Source organism: Rhinoraja longicauda, chromosome 3 (assembly GCF_053455715.1).
Source record: "Rhinoraja longicauda isolate Sanriku21f chromosome 3, sRhiLon1.1, whole genome shotgun sequence".
NCBI lineage: Eukaryota > Metazoa > Chordata > Chondrichthyes > Rajiformes > Arhynchobatidae > Rhinoraja > Rhinoraja longicauda.
Window position 1 is genome coordinate 29,372,064 of NC_135955.1, and position 24,026 is coordinate 29,396,089.

General features: G+C 43.1%; 1 protein-coding gene across 7 annotated transcripts in view; it reads right to left on the reverse strand.

Moving 5' to 3' along the window:
- tjp2a (tight junction protein 2a (zona occludens 2)) overlaps window positions 1–24,026 on the reverse strand; it is a 110,912-nt gene that overhangs the window by 62,727 nt on the left and 24,159 nt on the right. For 2 of the 7 annotated variants that reach the window (XM_078395350.1, XM_078395345.1), the window contains exons 1-2: window positions 5,368–5,590; window positions 1,468–1,521 (exon numbers count right to left, since the gene is read on the reverse strand). The exons of 1 other annotated variant lie outside the window; for it this stretch is intronic. In XM_078395350.1, the coding sequence (XP_078251476.1) occupies window positions 1,468–1,521; window positions 5,368–5,439 (126 nt within the window). In that variant the 5' untranslated portion in view covers window positions 5,440–5,590. Of the gene's footprint in view, window positions 1–1,467; window positions 1,522–5,367; window positions 5,591–15,411; window positions 15,449–15,571; window positions 15,663–24,026 lie in introns of those variants that run through there. 4 more of the 7 variants (XM_078395362.1, XM_078395358.1, XM_078395376.1 and 1 more) reach the window with 3 other exon arrangements.

Consider the following 24,026-nt stretch of genomic DNA (forward strand, 5'->3'; position numbering starts at 1 on the left):
TCGGGCACGAAACACTCCGGCAGGATTTACAAAAATAACAGGTTTAGGTTTAAAAAAATAGCTTTAAGTTTATTTTTGTTACTGCTAAAAATATTGAAGGCTATAGGTTACATTGTTTGAGAGTATCACAGCACAAGTTTCAACAGAAGGGACTGCTTGCCAATTTCCATGGCCACCCGTGGTGAAACTGACAGATTGTGCTCTTAAGATACAATGGTGTCAGATTACTGTGGGGAAGTTATATAGAAACATTTTTTCCCTGAACTGGTATTTTTGCAAGACAACTTTTTTGTCTGCTTCTTAAATTTCCAAAGTAACTTTGACTCAGTTTTTTAGTTCCCAATCAAAATAGTGCTATAACCAATTCAGCCTTCATGGTGCAAGTAATATTCCCCAATTCATTAACCATGTCATAGAAACACCCAATAGCACTCTCCAGCGCCCAATAATATAGCATTATGCGCCCAATAATAAGGGTCTCGACCCAAAACGCCACTTATTCCTTTTCTCCAGAGATGCTATCCGACCCACTGAGTTACTCCAGCTTTCTGGGACTGGTTTATGCTTGTTTAAGCCAGCATATACAATTCCTTCCAACACATTGTAGCATTATAACACCCATACTGCAATGACAACTGATACATTCCTGAAGTGCCTCGTGTTGGGCAGAATGTGTAACACTGGAGCAATATTACTCCTGGAGGGAGGTTATGTTAGAGGTTATGTGGAGATGGCAGGAGAATGGGGTTAGGAGGGAGAGATAGATCAGCCATGATTGAATGGTGAATAGATGGGCCAAATGGCCTAATTCGACTATCACTTTTGACCTAATTTCATCTGAAGGAGCTGCTGAAATTCAGGATGTGGGAAGTTCATATCATGGACAAGCAACATTCGGAAACACTGGAATGTGATAATCAGGACAAAGAGACCCAGAATATTTAATAAATGCTAGAGAAAGGTGACGCTCAATAAATTTAATGACTGCTTTACGAATTTAGCAACAAGGTTCTTTAAAACATAGACGTTCAATAAAGCTTTCAACATTGAATAAATGAAACAAACCCAGTTATTTTTCATGTGTAATAGTTGAGGATATACATAGATATTAGCAAGAAAAGAAGCTAAAAATCTAACTGCTTTACAACTGGTGTGCCTTATTCCTTGAAGCAAGATACAACTTCTGAAATCAGGATATTACTGTCAACCAATGAATGGAGGGAATTAATTCAACATATCTGTAGACAGACCAACTATTTGGAAATTACAACAATGTCCCTTTGGTGGCCATATAAACTTCAGAATGAATTCTCAATTTTATTCTTAAAAAGTGTACATTTATATGCCACATCCAAAATTGAAATCTTTCATTAAGATGGGAGGCAGCCATTCAGCCCCATGAATTTGCTCTACCATTCATTTAGATCATGCTTGATTACCCAGAGAAAAACAAAAAAGAAAACTTACCTTTTGTAAAGTCACAGTGAACTGCTCCCATATCACCTCCTCCATGACTGTGGCCTGTGGAAAACAATAAGTCTTTGTAATACTCATTACAGGTCTTAAACATAAAACAGACATTTGGCCATTTATGCTTTAGATGAGCCTCCACCTGTTCTGATTTCACACCATCAGCAGGTCCTTCTATTCCTTGCAAACTGCAGTGTTTATCCAGCTTCCCTTATAAACATGTATGACACCTCAACCATTCTGTTTGAAAGAACATTCCATACCATCACTCATCACTGAGTGAAGGAGTTTTAATAAACTTTCCCTTTAGATTAAAAGTAACCATCTTATATTATATGGCTCATTCTACATGGAAGCTTTTCTACAACCATCCTATTAAGTTTTTTCATAATTTTAAACGACTCCTAGGCTTGGAAATAACATTCACCTTTAATGGAGTAAATGGGATTGACACCATTTCCATTCCCTGTGAATACTTTATCATATACAGGCCAAAGCTGTTTGGCTTTGGGTTCAAGTTCAATGCAAATTAGATTTTTCAATTCTATTTCTCAAGAAATGAACCAGTTTGTTTTTTAAAGCGTGTTTTACAAAGGGTCCGAAGTACTGGAAACAAAGTGGTGCTTGGCCAGCGTGTACGGTAGAAAGTGACGATGCCTGTCTGCTTTCCTTTACTTAGCACACAAAATGGCAAAGTTAGCTTATAGCCTTTATCCACTGTGATTAAAAATTACCCTGACAGGGTCCTTGCAACTCCCAAATCCTGCCATCTTTGAAAAGTATTTACAAGCACATAAGCACCAATAAATACAATACCTTTCAAATTCAAAGAAAAAGGCCCTTCGGCCCACCGATTCCCGACCATCAATCACCCGTTAACACAAGTTCCATGCATTCCCACCTTCTCATACACTCCCTACACATCGGGGCAATTAACCTGCAAACACGCACCTCTTTGGGATGTGGGAGGAAGCCAGAGCACCCAGAGAAAACCCATGCTCGCTCTGATCCCAGATAATCTAACCTTCCAGACCAGTGATTATGCAGTATCTTATCAAGGATGTCTCTTCTTTCCCTATGCCTTCCTCAGAGAAAGAGAGTTGATTTATTCATATATTCTTCCAAAAACTCGTAATAGCATCTTTCATATAACAGTATAACAGAGCTTTATTTGTCGTTCGGTACCGAAGTACCGAACGAAACTACATAGCAGTCATAGAAGAAAAAAAGAACACAAGACACATAACCCCAACACAAACGTCCATCACAGTGACTCCAAACACCCCCTCACTGTGATGGAGGCAACAAAACTTCCACTCTCTTCCCCACGCCCACGGACAGACAGCTCGTCCCCGACCGACCCGCACAGTCCCCGCACCGGGCGCTGAAACGTCTCGCGGCCGAACCGCGATGAAAGGCCCGCGACCAAGCCTTGCGCAGCTAAGTCCCGTGGCCGAGCCGCACCAGCGATGTAAAGCCCCGCAGCCGAGCTGCACCGGGCGATGTCAAGTCCCGCAGCCGAGTTGCACCGGGCGGTGTTAAGCCCCGCAGCCGAGCTGCACCGGGCGGTGTTAAGCCCCGCAGCCGAGCTGCACCGGGCGATGTAAAGCCCCGCAGCCGAGCTGCACCGGGCGATGTTAAGTCCCGCAGCCGAGCCGCACCAGCGATGTAAAGCCCCGCAGCCGAGCTGCACCAGGCGGTGTTAAGCCCCGCAGCCGAGCTGCACCCGGCGATGTTAAGCCCCGCAGCCGAGCTGCACCGGGCACTGTTAAGTCCAGCGGCCAAGCCGCACCGGGATGTAAAGTCCAGCGGCCAAGCCGCACCGGGGGATGTAAAGTCCAGCGGCCAAGCCGCACCGGGGGATGTTAGGCCCCGCAGCCGAGCCGCACCCCCCGCCGTGAGGAAGAGAAAAGTTCCCACCCCCCCCACACCCACCCACCCACACCACCACCCCCTCCCACACATACACAACCAAAAAAATATATATAAAAACCATCCCAACACCGACACACAAAAAAAAAAAGGAAAAAAAAAAGACGGACAGACTGCTAGTCAGCCGCTGCCGTTAGGCGCCGCCATCTTTAGAACTTAGCAATTGTGGTCACTAATATGATAGAAAACATGGCAGGCATTTTTTATGTAACAAGTTCCCACGATCAGCACTATGGTTAAAAAAATAATTTCGTTTTAATTGCAAACATATGTCCATATTCATAAAATATCTATCCTCATGCATCGGTTTAATACTCAGAGTCTGAAGAAGGGCCTTGACCCGAAATGTCACCCGTTCCTTCCTTCCAAAGATGCTGCCTGTTCTGCTGAGTTGCTCCAGCATTTTGTGTCTATCTATGCTGAAATTCATTTTGCTTAGATCACACATGCACGAGTCGCCATATTTTGGCGCCATTTACAAAAAGTCCAGAGTCTGGAGTACGCAATCGATATACTGGAGTGGCTCCCGATCCAGGTAAGTCCCAGGGTGCAACAGGCCCTCCTCCATCATCCTCGACTGGCTCGACCTGCAAACCAACATCTCTCTCCTTGCTTGACCGCCTGTGTGTCTCAGGGGAGCCTCCTGAAGCCGACCTTGACAGTGCTGGAGGCAATACCCCAGTCCCTCTCCTACCGACACACTCCTCGCATCCGTCACTTCCAGTGGCTCCCTCCTCCTCCTCAGCTCTCCAGTCTTCGGGGCCAAGCTAAGCAGCTTCTAAGCTTCCTCATGGGTCTCGTGGTCAAAGGTATTTTTCTGTTAAAACCCCCGAGGGGCAGGCGGTACACCATGGCCACTGAATGGACTGCTGCAAGTCAGAATGACCACACCCATACATTACCAACACCAGGGATGCTTGGTGCTTACATGCCCCGAGTCCACACACATCTGGATTCAGCCTCAGTCACAAAGAGCATAAAATCAGGGCAAGGTACTGTGCGTGGCTGTAGGATAAATATCGACTGGTCTCAGGACATGCAAGAGTACTTGCTCCCTGACTCTTCAAATTAGTACCTTTATATATTTTATGTTCTGTTGAGGGATTTTGGAATCTTATTTTAATGATTCATCCGAAAGACTGCACCTCCCTACAAAACATCTTTACAAAATGTGCCCTATTATTAGCAGTGAGAAACTTGTTCCACAAAAGAAAAATCAACAACACTCAAAGAGACTGAAAGAAATGCATCTGTCTCAAGTGTTAGTCAAGTGTTGGTCTCGAGTTTTGTGCTCAAGTTTCTCAAATGAAATTTGAACACTATCTGCAAATCCGAGTCAGAACTAACCCCAAATCAGCCATGAGTGACAAAGGAAAGCCACAGGTTTACAGTAAATAGCTCAACAAAAAAGTTAAAATACCCAAGGGGGAGGGTGTTTAAAATCTTTACAAGCTGATTCTGTCCGGAATGGGCAGAGTAAAAGGTAATTTTTTTTTAATGAATTGAACTAAACAGTTTACTGGAAGGAAAATGTGTAGGGTTACTGGTTAAAAGGAATGTGCAGGGGGAAGTAAAATGGAACAAATTGTTCTTTCATAAGAATTCACAGAGACCCCATCAGTCATTCTACAATTCATTAGGTGTAAACAAGATGATTTATTTGTAAAAATACTGCATACATATTTTCTGCAAATAGATTTGCTTGACTAACAGTGTTGCGCCATTCATTCGATTCTAGTTTGCATCTGAAGAAATTGGTTGTCTGGACAACAATTAAATCTCTTAACTGGCAGCATTATACCAGTTTAAACTGCAGCAGTAGAAGATAGTTAGCGAGAATGTTCAATTACCGGAGACAAACTTTGGGTCACCTTAGCATGGATAGAGACAAAAGTGTACACAGTCCAATTATGAAAAACAAAAACAAAAAAGTTTGAAAGCGGAAAGAAGACGCAAGTGACTCACAAATCCCCTGTAAAGCCTGAACGAATGCATCAGATGGGCCCATTTTCTTTGCAATGTCTGCAGGGACTTCATAGCGAGATGCAATGTTCCAATATTGCAATCATCCACAGCTAGTCAGCCTTACGGCGGGATACATCCATTTCCAGAATTCATCAAGCTGGATTACATAACCTTAATACACTGCTGCCCTACATGTACCACAAATCCAGCCAGTTGCAATTGTAACAGGGAGGTACCACATCCCATTCAGGATGCAAGTCAGTCACAGAACCTTGGCCACTACACTGAAATTTAGCACATTACAATTCCGTACATACTAAGTAGGAATTGTGGCAAATGATCTTTGCAAATAAAACTGCCAATCACACCCAAAACGGCTGGAGTAAAGAGTAGGTGCATATTCTATTGGTCACTCAACTTAAAACTGAACTTGCTTTTTATCTGCTGTACTAATATATAAAAAACTAAATCTCAACAGTATTACAATAATGGATTAAGCAAGTGAACTGCAGGAATGAACCACTGTTCTGTTAACTACTTGCTGCCCATTCCATCAAATCACAACCAGAAAACCAAGAAATCACATTTCTTTCATGTCAGTTTAGGACTCAATTTCCATTAACATCTATTTTAACAAGTAAAACACACACCTTTTACATGCCTAATCTGCCAAATTTAAATTTGGCATCAAACAGATACTCTGCCATATTTAAAAATCAACAGAATCGACTACTAAAATTAGACAATTCCCACAATAGATGATTAAAGTACACGGTAGAGTAGAAGCAAACAAGCAAGTAAAATGCAAAGGGTTACTATGAAGTTGAAATATCACAGGCACCTGGCAATGTGGCTCAGGGGACTGGTCAAATATTTGTAGGAATACAGGGCACAGCTGACGGCCATTCAAATCAGGATGTCCACGTTAAACAAAAAACAAAATAAGGTGTAAAAAATTCTGAAGTAACTCAGCGGGTCAGGCGCATCTCTGGAAAACATGTGGGGCAGCACGATGGCGCAGCGGGAGAGATGCTGCTGGTAGAGATGCTGATCCGGGTTCGATCCTGACTATGGGTGGTGTCTGTACAGAGTTTGTACGTTCTCCCCGTGACCTACGTGGGTTTTCTCGGGGTGCTCTGGTTTCTTCCCATTCTCCAAAGACGTACAGGTTTGCAGGTTAATTGGGTTTGGTAACGTTGTCAAATGTCTCTCCTGCGTAGGATAGTGTGGTGTTAGTGTGTGGGAATAGCTGATCAGCGTGGACTCGGTGTCTCTAAACTAAACTTGGACAGGTGATGTTTCAGATCAGGGTCCTTCTTCAGACCGATTGTAGAAGGAGGGGGGGGGGGGGAAGAAAGCAGAAAGAGAGGCAAGGGCAGGACGAAGCCTGGCAAATGATTGGTGAGCACGAGTGAGGGGGTTGGTCGGACAATGGTCAGAGATGAAAAGCCAAAAGCTAATGAGATGAAAGACTTCTAATGTGAAGCGAAAGGACAGGAAGGAAAGAAAAAGGGAGAAATAGGTGTGTATTCAGATGAGGTATAGGGACAAGAAGGAGCGGTGGCGGGGTGGTATATTTAGGTTGGTTACCCAAAATTGGAGAATTCAATGTTCGTACTTGTTGGGTTGTAAACTACCTAAGAAGAACAGGGTGCAATTCCTCCAGTTTCCATGTGGCCTCACTCAGGCAGTGGAGGAGGTCAGTGCGGGAATAAGAAGAGTTGAAATAGTGGCAACCAGGTAGAACGTGCACAAGTGTTCAGCAGAAAGGTCGGCGAGTCTACACTTGGTCTCACCAATGTGAAGGAGGCCACGTCAAGAGCACCGAATGCAGGTGAGGTGCACGTGAACGTGTTGCACCAGGAAGGCCTCTGGGGTCCCTGAATGGAGGTGAGAGGGGGTATAGGGACGGGCGTTACATCTCCTGCACTTGCAGGGGTAAATACCTGTGGAAGGAGTGGTTTTGGTGGGAAACACTAAGTGAACTAAGCAGTTGCAGAGTGAGCGGACTCTACGGAAAGCAGAAAGGGGTGGGGATGAGAATATGCAACAGGTGGTGGGATCATGTTGAAGGTGGCGGTAATATTGGAGAATATGTTGGATGCAGAGGCTGGTGGGGTGGAATACTCATCTGCATCCACCTATCACTTACCACCTCTCTTCCAGCTTTCTTCCCCCTACTAGAATCAGGCTGAAGTGCCCCAACCTGAAATGTCACTGTCCATGACTGGCCCACTGGGTTACTCCAGCATTTTGCATCTTTTTCTGTACATCAGCATCTTCAGTTCTTTGCTTCTAAAAAAACAACGTGCTGCTTTTTCCCCCACAAGAGTCCAGCAGTCACTCGTGCATCCATTGCGAAGAGTCAGAAATAGAATTAAGTTTGTTTGGCCCAAAACATTAATTGTCTCTATTTACACAAATGCTTCTGACCAACTGGGTGTTTACAAAATTTTCTGTTTTTAAGTACTTTTGGAGGAGGGTCGCTGTTGCAACGCAATAAAGGTAGCAGCCAAACAATGTCTAGCAAGCTCCCTCCCACACATCAATGTAGGGATAGTGTGTTCTAGAGCTGTTGGCTTACAAGCAGATGACAGCCCAGGCACCAGAGAAGACTCCCCTGCTCGTCTCCGTACCATTTGCAGCTGCAGGGCCTCATTCCGAAGGTAGCACCTCCAAGAGCAATGGATTGCCTTTGCCATGGCCGCAACTATTACTCGATAAATAAACTCTGGGGGGCACAGCCGCCCAAACAGATTTGACATGCATTAAAATCACCAGGCAGGGAGCAAGCCTGAGCCATAGATAAAAGACAGACTGCAGGCTGCTGCTGTGGGTCAGGCAGCATCCGTGGAGGGAAATGGATAGACAATGTTTTGTGTTGGCAACCCTTCTTCAGAATGGTGGAGAAAAGGGGAAATAGATAGTAGAAAGAAGAGGGGATAGGGTGGGGCAAAAGCTGGGAAGCAATGGGTGGAGTGGTTGATTGTCAGACGAGTCAAGTGGGGGAGAGAAGAGCCGAGATAGTAACCAATTCAGAGATGGGAGGGGGCATTGAGAGGGGGTCCTCACAGAATGCCCGGAGTACTCTGCAAAATGGGCATGAAATGGAGTCAATAGATTCCAGCATCTGTGGCTCTCGTGTATCCAGATAAAAGAAGTCGTCGGCATATAACAAAATGACATGTTTTAACTCAACTGCTGACTTTACAAAATGTTAATAATACTGTCTCCCTTACCAACAGAACACATTACTGTATCTTTAAACATCTGTCTAATATACAAAGACAGACATTAGCATGAACAGTCCATGGGCAAACCAAATAGTTGCAGAACACACACTGAGATAAGCTCAGGTAGTGAAAAACATTAGTTATAGAAGTAGAAGTTAGGCCTTGGTTGGAGTATTTATTCCAATTTCAGGCAATGCAGCATAGGAAACAAAGTCAAGACTGAAAGAATGTGCAGAGATTTAGGCAAGGTATGAGGGCTTTACAGTTACATGTAGAGACAGGTGGGATTGTTTTCCTCAGAGGAGAAATGTGAAAAATATGCAAACTTTGAATAGTTTTGATGAATAAATAATGTGAAAGTGCATACAGCTGCAGGATGTCAGTAACCAGAGGAGAGCTGTGAGCTTTGTAAGGTGACTAGGAAGAGAAAACTTATAATCTCAAATGGATGCAATCATGGACAGCTGAAGCAGCTGGAAATACTTGAAGGGAGAAAATTGCAAGATTATTGGGACAAAAGGTTGGGGAGGTAGAGCAAATTGGCAAGTCACCTTACTGAAAAAGGTAACTCCAAGTTACGTTCTGTTCCAGTACTTGGTGCACAAGAAACGCCTTCCTGCTATAACAAGTGGAGACTGAAACAGTTGTCTTCCACCCCCATCACAAACTCTGTCCTTGCCTCTGACTTCATCCCTCCATCCTAGGGAACCATCTGAACCTGAAATGTGTCATTTTAAATCTTGGAGTATCTGACTTCTGCAATGTTTGACTCCACCTGTTTCAGTTCAGCTTTTCACAAAGCCCTTTTCAAGGCACCTGTTACCTACAGACATGGCTGGGACCTCCTTATTCTGCAAGTATTGTACAATACTTCGCTGCCTATGTCCTAACCAACCCCATCAATGATTACCCATGCTTAGTGACTAACATTAAAAATCAGGAGACAGAAGAGACTGCAAACGCTAGAATCTGGAACAAAAGAAAATTGAAGGAACATAGCAGCAGGTCAAGCAGCCTGTGGATGGATGGCAAGGATACTAGATCTCAGCTCAAAATATTGATGATCTCTCTGCCTCCACAAAGGCTGCCTGACCCAGAGTTTCTCCAGCAGTTTGTTTTCTTCAAAAATCAATGTCCTTACTCCACCCCATCCCTGACACCCTCCCCACCTGCTAGAATTTCTGCACACTAATCCTGACCTCTCGAGTTTCTATTAGCAGTTGTCATGGTTTCAGCAACAAAGGCTTTAAAGCTTTTAAAATTCCCTCCCCAAAGCATTTTATCCTCTCTCCCTTCTCAAAACTTGCATGTTGACCAAACGTTTACCCCTGATATCTCGCTTGGCTTTGATTTGCTTTGTGAAATGCCTTGAAACAGGCATTTGTTATGGTGGCAAAGGGCTGTCATCCTGGAGTCAGCCAAGGCATAGACAGGTGACTGGCTGCTTCAAATCAAGACAGAAACATTGACTGCACCAAACTAAAAAAAAATACACCCATTTCCAGCAATATGTGAACTACTCTGCAAGTCAGCCATTTTATCTAATAATCTCTGTAGCATGAAAAAATGCAACAAATAATCCATGAAAAGACGGTGAACCAGTTTATTATACTGAATCCACCCAAGGGCTTAAAAGTAAACTGTGATAATTTTAAAAGACTTAAGCCTGTGAATGTGTTTTATTTTTGCTGGGTCTGGTTCTATGTCCGTAGTAAGTAGTATAGGCAAGGAGACATTCTCTTCCCACCATTCAGCTTCAGAATAGCAACAGATGCCCATGAGGAAAAACAGCACATAAACCATCGTACAAAAGACAGCATGAGAATTAATCTCATTTTGGAGCTTGAGCAAAGCTTTTCAAAAGAATCACCACTCGAGTGAAGCACTTCAACTTTCTGAAGATGAACATTTCTATCACAGAGTGCAAGGCAGCAGGCCAAATATGCTTAAGGTCTTAGTCATTAAATGTGGCTGACAGTGCAGTAAAAAAAAAAGCGACCTAGTTATTCAGTTAGAGTTCGAGCAAACTTTTGACAGTAATCTCCTCAAGGTATGCCTTCTTTGAAGGTTCTCCTCCTTCCTCCGATGAATGTTCCGCAAACCCCTCGCTCGCTGTTCCCCCTCCATGATTCCTCCTGCTCTGTTGTTTTCACAACTTATCCTTCCATGTCTCTAGGCTCCCTCTCCTCCAACTCTGTCTGAAAGGTCTCAACCTGAAAAGTCACCCGCCAGAGATGTTGCCTGTTCCGCTGAGTTACTCCAGCATTTTGTGCCCATTGTCGCTGTACAACCAGCATCTGCAGTTCTTTCTTACACATAATAAATATATTAATGGGTATCCAAAAAACAGCTAAAAATCTCATTGCTGTATTCTGAATTGATCCCTTCGAGGAAATGTAGTAGATCACTCCCCCAGGCAGACTGACTTGAATAATGACCAGGTGAGGTTACACAAGCCCCCCCCCATGGTTATTCATGAATAACGCAACTAATTTGGCATGAACTGTGTAACAAGAAGCTCAGTATGCTTCAGCATCTTAAGATAATTCCCAAACCATTTAACTTTTGAAATGTTTCATTCTCACAAACAGCAATTTGATGACAATGATCTTCTAGCACACAGAGAGTGGTGAGTCTGTGGAATTCTCTGCCACAGAAGGTAGTTGAGGCCAGTTCATTGGCTATATTTAAGAGGGAGTTAGATGTGGCCCTTGTGGCTAAAGGGATCGGGGGTATGGAGAGAAGGCAGGTACAGGATACCGAGTTGGATGATCAGCCATGATCATATTGAATGGCGGTGCAGGTTCGAAGGGCCGAATGGCCTACTCCTGCACCTATTTTCTATGTTTCTAGCGAGTTTGGCTGAGGCATAAATCGTTGGCTGGAAAGACAAGGAGAGCTCGGAATTAAAAAGCTGCAAGAAACTAAAAAAGGGAGAATCTGATTTAGTGCAAAATTCTCATCTCTTTGGAATCCCAACCATTTAACCTCTGACCTGCTACGATTGATAGGAAGGAACTGCAGATGCTGGTTTAAATCGAAGATAGACACAAAATGCTGGAGTAACTCATTGACTCTGGAGAGAAGGAATGTCTGATGTTTCGGGTCCAGACCCTTCTTCAGCCCATTTTTCTCATGGGTATATGTTGCTTGTCTGAAGAAGGGTCTCGACCCAAAACATCAACACATTCCTTCTCTCCAGAGATGCTGCCTGTCATGCTGAGTTACTCCAGCTTTTTGCGTCTATCTACAGTTCATTGAGTTCACCAAGTTAACGTACATTACAATGAAAAGGCAGTTTTGATGGGAAGCCACAATCTGAAACATATACTTTTGCTCTTCCTCCTAATCTGCAGACACTGCCTGACATACTGAGCGTTTCGATCACTTCGTTTGAAATCTGAAACAATTTTTGGGGCTACCAATGGCTATTTATTGATCCCAACAGTCACTGGTTCTGCATCATTTCACCAGAGTCCAAACCTCAATTCCCATCTCTCCATATCGAGCTGCACAATCCTTCCCCCCCACCCCCCCCCCCCCCCCCCCCCCACACCTAAACTTGCTAGGCTGGAACCTGCTGACCCATTAGGTCTTCAGCACAAATGTGCATGTTCTAAACTGAAGCCGTCAGTGATTCATGGCTTGCACCACGTTACAAAGTGACATGGGGTTAATTGTTTGCATTTGCAGACAAGTGTTTTCAGATAATATTTTAAACTATGGTCTGCATCCCAGGGTACTTAAGGAGGTGGCTCTAGAAATTGTGGAAGCATTGGTGATCATTTTCCAATGTTCTATCGATTCAGGATCAGTTCCTGTGGATTGATGCTGAGTTATCCCGCTTTTTAAGAAAGGAGGGAGAGAGAAAACGGGGAATTATAGACCAGTTAGCCTAACATCAGTGATGGGGAAGATGCTGGAGTCAATTATAAAAGATGAATCGATCAGAGTCAACATGGAGTTATGAAAGGGAAATCATGCTTGACTAATCTTCTGGAATTTGAGGATGTAACTAGGAAAATGGACAAGGGAGAGCCAGTGGATATAGTGTACCTGGACTTTCAGAAATCCTTTGATAAGGTCCCACATAGGAGATTAGTGGGCAAAATTAGAACACATGGTATTGGGGGAAGGGTACTGACATGGATAGAAAATTGGTTGGCAGACAGGAAACAAAGAGTAGAGATTAACGGGTCCTTTTCAGAATGGCAGGCAGTGACTAGTGGGGTACCGCAAGGCTCGGTGCTGGGACCACAGCCATTTACAATATACATTAATGATTTAGATGAAGGGATTAAAAGTAACATTAGCCAATTTGCAGATGACACAAAGCTGGGTGGCAGTGTGAACTGTGAGGAGGATGCTATGGGGATGCAGGGTGACTTGGATAGGTTGGATGAGTGGACAGATGCATGGCAGATGCAGTTTAATGTGGATAAATGTGAGGTTACCCACTTTGGTGGCAAGAACAGGAAGGCAGATTATTATCTGAATGGTATCAAGTTAGGAAAAGGGGAAGTGTAATGAGATCTGGGTGTCCTTGTACATCAGTCACTGAAAGTAAGCATGCAGGTACAGCAGGCAGTGAAGAAAGCTAATGACATGTTGGCCTTCATAACAAAACAAGTTGAGTATAGGACCAAAGAGGTCCTTCTGCAGTTGTACAGGGCCCAGTTTAAATTTGGGTCGCATTCACGTGGGCAACAAGCTATTGTGATGTTCACTTTTAAGAATTTGTATCTGTTATTAATCACTCTGCCAACTCTCACTTCCCCCCACCCCCAAATATTCCCATCTCCAAAATCTCTACCCATTCTCCATTAGATTTGACCAACTTCTCTCCACCATCGATTTTTTTGTTCTCCCAGCTTAAATCGCATTTGTTGAGAAGCTCCAGATTTGACTCTGTTAGTGTTACTGCACTTGATTATCGGCTCTTGATTAAAAGGCTGTGAACATAAGGTGGAGCAACAAGGGACCAACGCAAATTCATGGTGCATGTAGCAAAGTGTCCCGTCCCAAGAGGTTCCAGGTCAATGTATTGCACACATCTCCCTTCACCCTACCACTCATCCAGCTGGACTCCCACTCTCTGCCATTCTAACTCCATTCCCTTCCAAAATAAAACAATCATCATCACAAGATTATAGGTTCAAGGCTCAGTCAGGCCATTTCAGCACACTAACTAACCACTGTTCTCATTCTACCGCAAAACTGAAGCAGTGCTACGTCGGTTGAGACACCGTGTCCAGGATGAGATATTGAAAAGGTCTGTGAACAGCACATTAAAAAAACCAAAACCACATTTCTACTCTATCCGAAAAGAACAGGGTAATTGTCCTGTCCTCCTATCTCAATCAATGTAGCTACATAGATGGCCTGGTTGTAAACACGTTGCTGTCTGTAGATGTTTCCCATTTGCAAACTGGTTGCCATGTTTTCCGATGCCATGATTCCGATTTTAGACATCAAAAATAATCACTGACTAACAATATCTGAAAATAGTGAATGAAGATTCAGCGACACTCATGGTACCTGGTTACTTATCTCTTCTTACAATGCAGTTTCAACACATAAGCACCTCGATGTAAAATGGTTTCGCTAATTGCCCATATTTTGATACCCAAGGCTCTCAATTTCTGTCGCTTGAGTCTCGTTTTCCTATCACAGACAAGGAAGCCATTAGGCCCATTAAGTTTATAAACAACCCTATTCCCTCATTTATATCCCCATAATCTTCCTGTCATGCCCATCAACCTCATCCCAATTCTCCTACCCCTCCCCTACTCGATGGAAAGTCTGCAGTATCCACTTCACCCAACAACTTTTGACCATTCTTCCAGCTTCATTTGTAATCTAAACTGTTTCTGCTTGTTACTTTAAAAAGCAGAATGCAAGGCTAGCAGTTTGCATTTTAACTATGTCAATAGTAGCAACACAGATTGTTGCCTGGTAACTAGTTTCATGGTCAATAATCACCACCAATCCATAACTGTTTACAAACATTCTAAATTCATCCATTGTAATAAATTGGGGAAAAAATCCAATTATATTGCCTCTTTAATAACCCAAAACACTTTGCAGACAGGGTTTTTTTCTGAAGCGCAACCATTGTTGTAATGCAAGACACATGCCTCGTATTTATTCGCAGCAAGATCTCACATTGACGATGAGAGATGTAGCCACATCATGTGCCCGAGATAACTATCAGCCTGGATACCAGAGACATGATGCTGCACCTTTTCTTGAAATAGTTGGCAAGAGAGATACTGGGTCTGCATTTCATTCGAAAGACAGCTCTGACGGCGCAACAGTGACTGCATTGAGAGGGTCAGCCTTGAATACATGCAGAAGAGAAATGACAGAGAGTTTGGAGCAATTACCTCTTTCAAAGAGCACAGAGACAATAGACCATATGGCCGCCTAATGACTGGAGAAGGGTTTGAACCACATTTTTCTCCCCATTAATAAGGTAGGGAGAAGCGTGCTGGCGATTAACAAAAGCATTTTGCATTGAATTGCTTCTGCGTTGAAACTCACGTAGGGAAGTAGTACAGACGGATTGCAGTCAACGCTTTGATCTGCAGCCACCGGGAGTCAGGCAGCCAACACGCCTGGGCTGCTTCCTGGAACAGGCATGCAAGCGGCTCCAGAAAACAGCAGCAACAAGACTGCAAAGTCAGGCTGGCACTACTGCTTTGTGTTCTTATATTATACTACTGCCCGACTGTGGCGCAGACACGGAGAGAGATTTAACATCAAACAACAAGCGAGAATCAACAGAAACACTTCTGCAACAACAACTTGCCTGGCCCTGGAACCTCACTGCCAAATCGGAGATCTACAGGTTTAAAAAAAACAACCTTGTTTAAAAAAGAGATTCAGACAGGATTCCCCGCCCACCCCCCGGAACCAGACACCTGCCCCCCCTCCCTCCTCCTCCCAGTACCTGAGTCTGCAGCTCTTACTGTCAAAAGCCGCCCTTTCAGCAAAATGCTCCAAATGTGTTGGTAGCAAGTGTTATTACAAATCAAAAAAAAAACACTTGCAAATTCGATTTTTTTTTTCTGCGTCTGCTATTAATTTTCTTTTGCAAGTGTTTTGCTGCTAGTCAGGAAGATCTCGTCTCCCCCCCAAATCCCTCACCACACCCCTTCCCCTCTCCCAGTCTCCACTTAGATAACAATCATGGGCAGGGCAAAACGATTAACATTTCCTTTGCCATTCCATTTTTTTTTATAAAGGAGGTCCCAAAGCACTTTACGGCCCATTACATTTACTTGTAGGAAATGCAGCGGCCAATTGCACACAGCACGAGCAGGGCAAACAACCAAAGTGAAAATGACCCGATAATCTGCTGTGGGACAAACGCAGGCCCCCACGGAGAGGAGGGAAAACTCCCCTGCTCTTCAAGAGAATGCCATGAAACCTGCAAGAGTAGTTAAGGCAAGGTTTAACATCTTGTCGGAAAGATGGCATTTCATGTAGCAGAGCATTCTAAGCAGCACTGGGGAAAATATTCTAACAGGAATTCCCAAGACACCAGATTCACAGACTAGAGTGCCCAGGAATACACAAACCGGCCAGGCCTAGCTCCCAGCACGCAGCCATGGAAAACTGACTGACTGAATGATGCTGCATGGGAACAGGCCACTCAGCCCACCGAGTATACGCTGATCATCACCAGAGATTTGAAGCCCACTGCAATATCTTTGCTGGAGGCAAGAAGGACCCGCCCTGCAAAAGCCTTTATGCACAGCACAGCTGGAGTCCCAGTCCGATCACACACTGCCCTTGAGGTGACACGGTGAAGATAAGGCAGTCATCCGTCTTCTTCAGGAGCATGTGTTTGGGTTGCACACTCCAGAAGTGATGCCACAGCTTTTGTTGAGGTTCATTCTAGGCAGCAGAACCACCCACAGCAAGGTTCTCTATGAGCTTTTCCAGGGAGCTGGGAGCACATTCAAAGATAAACATTGACAACTGCTGGAACATCAACTCACTGATTAAAAAAAATCTCTGGTGTGCCTGAGGTTCGCTGGTCTTCCACTAATAGGAACTGTCTGGATCCAACCACTGCAGACTGGCACACTCCGAAACATCACCAATTCCTTCTTTCCTGAGATGCTGCCTGACCTGCTGAGTTACTCCAGCATTTTGTGAATAAATACCTTCGACGGAGTGCACAGACGTTTGCAACACTCGCTGAAATAGTTACAAGGGGAAAGGATGGAGTCGAGGGTCCGATTGCCACTGGGGATTGCACCTTGTGTACTTAACCTCCTTGAAATACAGTAATGCTTGGGAATAAAAATGTGATGCCATGTTGACCCAATGTAAATATTGTAAACAAATGTAATAATATGATTGGGACAGTGAATGACAACAATTGAATGTCCTGTATTGTATCCTTGCAAATCATCATAAACTCATGTTTCTCGGAACAGAATTAGGCCATTCGGCCAATCAAGTCTACTCCGCCATTCAATCATGGCTGATCCATCTTTCCCTCTCAACCTCATTCTCCTGCCTTCTTCCCATAACCAGTGACACCTGTACTAATCAATAACCTGTCAATCTCCGCCTTAAAAACATCCATTGACTGCCTCCGCAGCCTTCTGTGGCAATGAATTCCACAGATTCACCACACTCTGACTAAAGAAATTCCTCATCTCCTTTCTAAAGGTCTGTCTTTTCATTCAGGACTATGGTCTCTGGTCCCAGACTCTTCTACTAGTGGAAACATCCTCTCCGTATCCACTCCATCCAGATCTTGCTCTATTTGCTAAGTTTCAATGAGGTCCCTCCTATCCGCTTTCTCTTCCTTCAAATACATTTCATTCTTTCACATACTGTTAATTCATCAATAACAAAACTAATGATGGGAAACTTGTTATATGACTAGGCCTATGAGCCCAGGAGACTACAGATGCTGCAATCATGAGCACGAAAAAGTGTCTAAAGATCACGACCCAAAAGGTCAGCAGTCCATATCCCTCCACAAAGGGCGCTCTTTTAGAAAGGAGGCCAGGAGGAAATTTAGTCAGAGGGTAGTTAGTCTGTGGAACTCATTGCCACAGAGGGCTGTGGAGGTCGTGGATATTTTTAAGGCAGATAGACAAATTATTGATTAGAACACCATGTAAGTCAAATCATTTTTAAAGAGAGGTAGAACATAATTCAAGATTAATCTTCTAATTCAATTAAATGCCACTAACTGGGGAGGGGGTGGGAAGAAAAATAGTCTGATTTCAAAGAATGATTTCATTTACTGACATGCCACTAAGGAACAGTTTGTATTCTTGGCAACTAATGCATCATACGTGCATCTATGGAATCCATTAAGAAAACACTTACTGTTGCTGTTCTGTGCCAAATTGTGCAAAGCATTGTTCACAAAATTTGTTTGGAAAGTTATGGTAAAAAAATCAGATTGCATAACCTCCCATCAAAATCAAATAAAGATTTACAAGTGACAATATTCCAGGGAAGAATGGTGGATTTTGATGCAACAATTTGCAGTTAAGTAACGTTTTCTTCGAAGCAGGTGTTAAATATTTAGACCAGCGTTTCTCAACCTTTTTACCTTTGTGGAACCCTTGAAATAATTTTCATGTCTCAGGGAACCCCTACATAAAAATTATTATATATCTTTATTGGGATGAACACCACACCAGTATTTGAATTATTATATATCTTTATCAATCTTTCTTTCTCTTTCATAAACTTAATGTTCATAAGGCAAACAACACACATAAACTTTTCATAAACTAACAAAAACATACACAAACTTTTCAATAATCTAACAAAAATAAACATAAACACTTAAAAAAATTTAATTCATAGAACATCCCTAAATGATGGGCAAAAATTACTAAATAGCGTGGGTGAATGAGGGTCTGTACCTTCACGCTAGGAAGCACAGACAGGACTGATGGAGACTGTGCATGCATCTACACTCGAGTGAGTCACTTGATGATACACAAATCCGTCACATACAGCTCCTGTCCACTGACCACAAAAGGCCGTTTCACACTGGCGCCATATAGACGTCGTTAAATATATTCCCAATGATTATTATACTTTAAAATGATATAACAGGTTTACGACTTTATTATAATACCAAAGAATTTTCCAAGAATATGCCGTATGTGTTTAATAAAATTACAAACATGAAATTAAACACAAAAATGACTCCAAAATGCATTTACGTATGATTAGCCACTATTTATCACGATTCTTCTCAGAACCCCTAGCGACCTCTCGCGGAACCCTAGAGTTCCTGGGAACCCCGGTTGAGAAACGCCGATTTAGACATTTGGAGGCACAAGTTTCAAGGTGCACCTTAAAGCAGAGGTAGAGACAGAAGTGTTTAGGGGATGAAGCCAGAGCCATCAATGCGATAGCCAAATGGGGATGAACACCACACCAGTATTTGAACAGTGCAGAGTGATACAGGGTCAGAGGTGATTACAGAGCAAAAACATGAATAGATTTGAATACAAGGAAGGAGAAGGGGCCAGGAGCAAATGGGTGTTGGGCGAACAAGTAATGTCAATTAGGGCATAAGCAGTAAAATTTGGGGTAAATTAGTTTGCAGAATACAGCATCGGTGGTCAGATTGGAAAGTGGTAGTAAACAATACAATTACAAAGGGGATCCAGGAAAAGATTGGGGGAGGATTCACATACAAAGCCTTTGAAGGTGTCAAGGCCATTTGAAAAGGCTCAATGCTCCAAACAAGATTCTTGGCTTTTAAAACAAAAGAGGCAGTGTACAAATCACTTGGCTTGGGCAGGAATGGTGACGAAAACACCTCACAACAATTTGCATAGCACTTTGAAACTAGCATGCTCTGGTCCTATCAAGTGGCAAAAAAAAGGCCTTACAAAACACGTCTTCACATTGTCATAACTGGTCACATTTTTTTATTTTTCTCAGATTTCTAATACACAGAACAATCCATATATGTTCAATTTAGAGTGTGGGAAGAGGGCATTCAATCTGATTACAGATGCTCTAAATAAGCATTTAATAGAGTTGTGCAGCACAGAAATAGACCCTTCAACCCACCATGCCAGCCTTTTTGACCATTTACTCTAATCCCATTTGCCCACATCCCTTTATCCCTTCCTCCCTTGTGCTTGTCATCCAGCTTTCATTAAATACATTCTATTATGCACCTCTACCACTCTCTGTGAGAATAAGTGCCACATTCTGACCACTCTTTGGACAATAATGTTTTGCCTGAAGTCACTAATAAATCCAATAGGGAATATATTTTATTGATGGTCGCCAATTTCACTTTTCCTCAAGGGTTGGTGCTATTTAGTAAGCCATTTATAAGCAAATTTCCAAGACAAATGTATCCTACTTTACATTTTCCAATCCTTGTAAACCAATATTTTTCCAATTTACAGTGCCCACGGTTTATGACACACATTTGGCACCATATTCTGCAGGTAATAGAGGCTGAAGAAAGGTTTTGTTCACATTCTTCTCATTGTTTCTCCGCTATTCCCATCAGTAGCATTGTGGAAGCTGGTTGTTGCAAAATCTTTGCCAAATTGTCACCAGACTGAAGTATTATAAGGCTCCCCCCGAACCCCCCCCCCCCCCATACACACACCCTCAGCTACCACCCCACTCCAACGTGTTTATTTTATCCACCTTCAGCTTTCTTATACAGCGTGTATGCTCTCTTAAAACATTTCAAACTCTGGAAACAGAACTGAATACAAAAAAACTATCTTTTCCTTTTCCAGATACTGACACTTGACTTCAGTCAAGTCCCAATGAAGGATAAATTGTCACAAATAGAGTCATGTTGTACAGAAACAGGCCTTTCGAACCAAATCGTCCTTGGATGTCCATCTAAGCCTGTCCCATTTACCTGTATTTTACCCATATATCCCTCTAAACTTGAACTGTTTCAAAGGATTGACTGGCCTGTAAATTATTTACCCTTTTCATATCTTAACATGTGAACCTTACTTCATCAGCCTGCAGATTTTTAACACAGTGGATGCATGACAAGAACATTGTTTCAGCTTTAGCTCAGGGGCTCAGACTCATCTTGAAGAAAAAGAGCTGTGGATTAAAATCTGATTCCAGAGACTTGAGAACAAAGGTTTAGACCATGTCTAAATCTAGTAGCGCTTAGGGTATTTAATTACTTAACATTCATATATTTTTCATAAATTCAGCTCCAGTGAATTTTCCTGAAGATGCAAGAAGCTGTATGTAAATATGCCTGGCCTGCCATTCCATCTAGCCTGTCCCAGAGCAGCTCGGATTCTTGCAATCCACACTCAATCCCCAAGAAAAACATGGAAATTCTTGGCAGAAATGAAAAAGCACAAAATTCTTGCCAACATATATCAAGCATTTAAGACTAAATAGACAACAGCAGTGTTTTAAACTAAGAATAAATTCTGTGGCTTTATTCTGAATTTGTTCCAAGATTCCAATATCTCAGATTAGAAAGCCATAACTACTTCAGAATATTCTAACGTGGTCTAAATGGGGCCTTGTACAAATGATTGGATTGTACATTTCAGATTTTATATATTAATACTTCAAAAGTACCACACCGGCTTCAGTTATAGATTCATGGGATTAGTTATGAAGTTTTAAAATTAGATTCTTTAAAAATAACTGAGGCTCTGTCTCCATGTTTAGTTTAGTTCATGTAAGGTATATGCATTGAGATGTCAGCCATCACTTAGTGGGCTACAATCTTGTCTTGAAGTCTGAGGGCTGGGGTTGAAGCTGCACTCCAGATTTCCATGTACACTTTCCATCAATGTCCAACTCCAAAATATCTGGGCCATTTGAAGGACTGCAAGATACACTATAATTTAAACAGCTAGTCATAATCAAGTACTGTATTGGGAGCTTGTTATGCATAAAATTGGCTGCCCAGTTCTTATGCAACTTTGAACAAAAATAAAGTGCATTGGCTATTAAGCTCCCAGATGTCTTGAGCTACTGAAACAATACTACAGAAATGAAAACTCTTATTAATAAGTCCCTTTATGTAATATGAACACACTTGGCATCGAGACTGCAAATCAATGCTGGGCTATCAGCCCACCTATTCTTCTTCTGGCGTTTGAGGCAGCAGAAATTATGCAACGCCCTCCAGGCGCTGTAGCCAGTGCAATGTGCTGTTGTCAAGGGCCGTGAGGTCTACCCCTCCACCAGGGGGACGGAGGACTGTGCAGTCGAAAATGACGTGCTGCGCTGTTTGCTGGTCTGCTCCACACACGCAGGCTGCTGATGGACGCAACCCTCAACAATGCATGTTGGTGTTGAACCGGCCGACCCCTGTGCGGAGCCGGTTCAGGGCGACCCACTCTTTGCGGGGCATGTCCGAACCGGGTGGGGCTGTGGTGCTCGGTACGACAGTGAATTGAGGAGGTCGCGATGTCTGTTCCCTGCTGGTTCTCCATGCTCCTAGTATGTTGAAACCAGAGCCACAGAGGGTCGCTGCATGACGGGAGAAAGGGTGACGAGATGACAGGCGTTGAGGTCCCAGTTGCTGTGAATCCTGGGCAAGATGGAGCCCACCTATTTTCATCTGGGCACTCAGTTGGCCCACCTGCTGGTGATCCATTTAACCCCCCCCCCGAGGTTAAAACAATTGGCGGCAATGCATGGGGGTAGCAACAGAAAGTGCCAGCAAAAATAGAAATGTCAGAAATGGTGAGAGCCACAGGCCAGACTCTCTGTGGAAAGTGAGGGTCTCCCAGAGCAGAATAGAATCCACGCGGGGAGAAAGGTGAACGTCAATGTGCGACCACGAATGGCCCAGCCACTCTCAAACGTAGGCATCACAGCAAAGGCGCCTGGTCCCAACCTTCCCAGGATAAACCTCTGCTTAAAACAGCAAAGTATGGACAAGAACAATGTGGGGAACCAAGCCTCTCGAGGCAGGGTCAGCATGGTTCAAACTCTTACAATATCCCCTCATACACCAGAGAAAGACTGTGAGGTTATACCGTCTGGAAGCAATGATAAGGCTAGGACTCTAAACAATGAATGGAAGGACTCTACAAAGCCAGAGCCCAATGATTTATTCCGTTCTGGTCACTATATTATAGTGGATGTGATTGCAGAGGAGATAGGATTTCACCAGACGTTGCCTGAAAGAAAAGACTGAATTGCGAAGGCTGGTACTGAGAAGAATGAGGGAAGAGGCAGTGATTGAGATCTACAAAATGATGAGATGAATAGATAAGGTAGATAGAAACATTTCCTCTTAGTAAATGTATCCCTAACCTCCGGGCATTGGTTTAAGTCAAGTGGTGTGAAAATCAGAGATGATTCCAGGCCAAATGTTTTAAGCTAGAGGGTCGTTGAAAATGAACACTGACTGCTGGAATGGTGGAGGCAAGCATTCATACAATGTTTAGGAAATGTTTAGATGAGCATTTGAAAGATCATGGCATAGAAAGACCAAGTTCTGGAAAAATAATTAGTATAGAACACAGTGAGCTGAAGTTTTCATTCTATTCTGCACTAGCATTGCTGCCATCTGAAACTCCAGCTGAGGAACATCAAGTTAGTCAAAATGCTTATTTAAAAATGCAACAGTTTCTTCCAGATATTATTTAAGGACATTTAATTCTTTACTATGCGGAAAACACCGCGAATTGCTGAGAGATGGAATAAAATATATTTTTTTCATATATGTTTCAATCTATATGTTTCAATATATATGTTTCGCGGAACTGAATCTTTGTTTATTTCTGAAAAAATATTAGTCTACAAAACCAATATATTTTCAGAATAGCAGTCCTTCAATGTCACTAGTCAAGTCAAGTTTATTTGTCACATACATATACAAGATGTGCAGTGAAATGAAAGTGGCAACGCCTGCGGATCGTGCTAAATTACAAAACAAAATAGAAAAAAAAAAAAATTATACTAAAAAATAAATTAGTACAGTAAATTAAATTAGTCCCTGGTGATATGAGAGTTAACAGTCCTGATAGCCTATGGGAAGAAACTCCGTCTCATCCTCTCTGTTTTCACAGCGTGACAGCGGAGGTGTTTGCCTGACTGTAGCAGCTGGAACAGTCCGTTGCTGGGGTGGTAGGGGTCCCCCATAATGTTGCTGGCTCTGGATCTGCACCTCCTGATGTATAGATCCTGCAAGGGGGGGGGGCGAGTGTAGTTCCCATAGTGTAGTTCTGCCGCACGCACTACTCTCCGCAGAGCCTTCCTGTCCTGGGCAGAGCTGTTCCCAAACCAGATTGTGATCTTTCTACAGCCCCAGAGTAGAAGCACTGAAGGATCCTCAGAGATTTCCTCAACTGTCTGAGGTCAACTTAAACTCACCAGGAACACCGGGTTGGATTTGTAGTCTAGCCAAGAAATTGACTAATTTGCATTGCAGCAGAACAGCAGGGAAAGAGA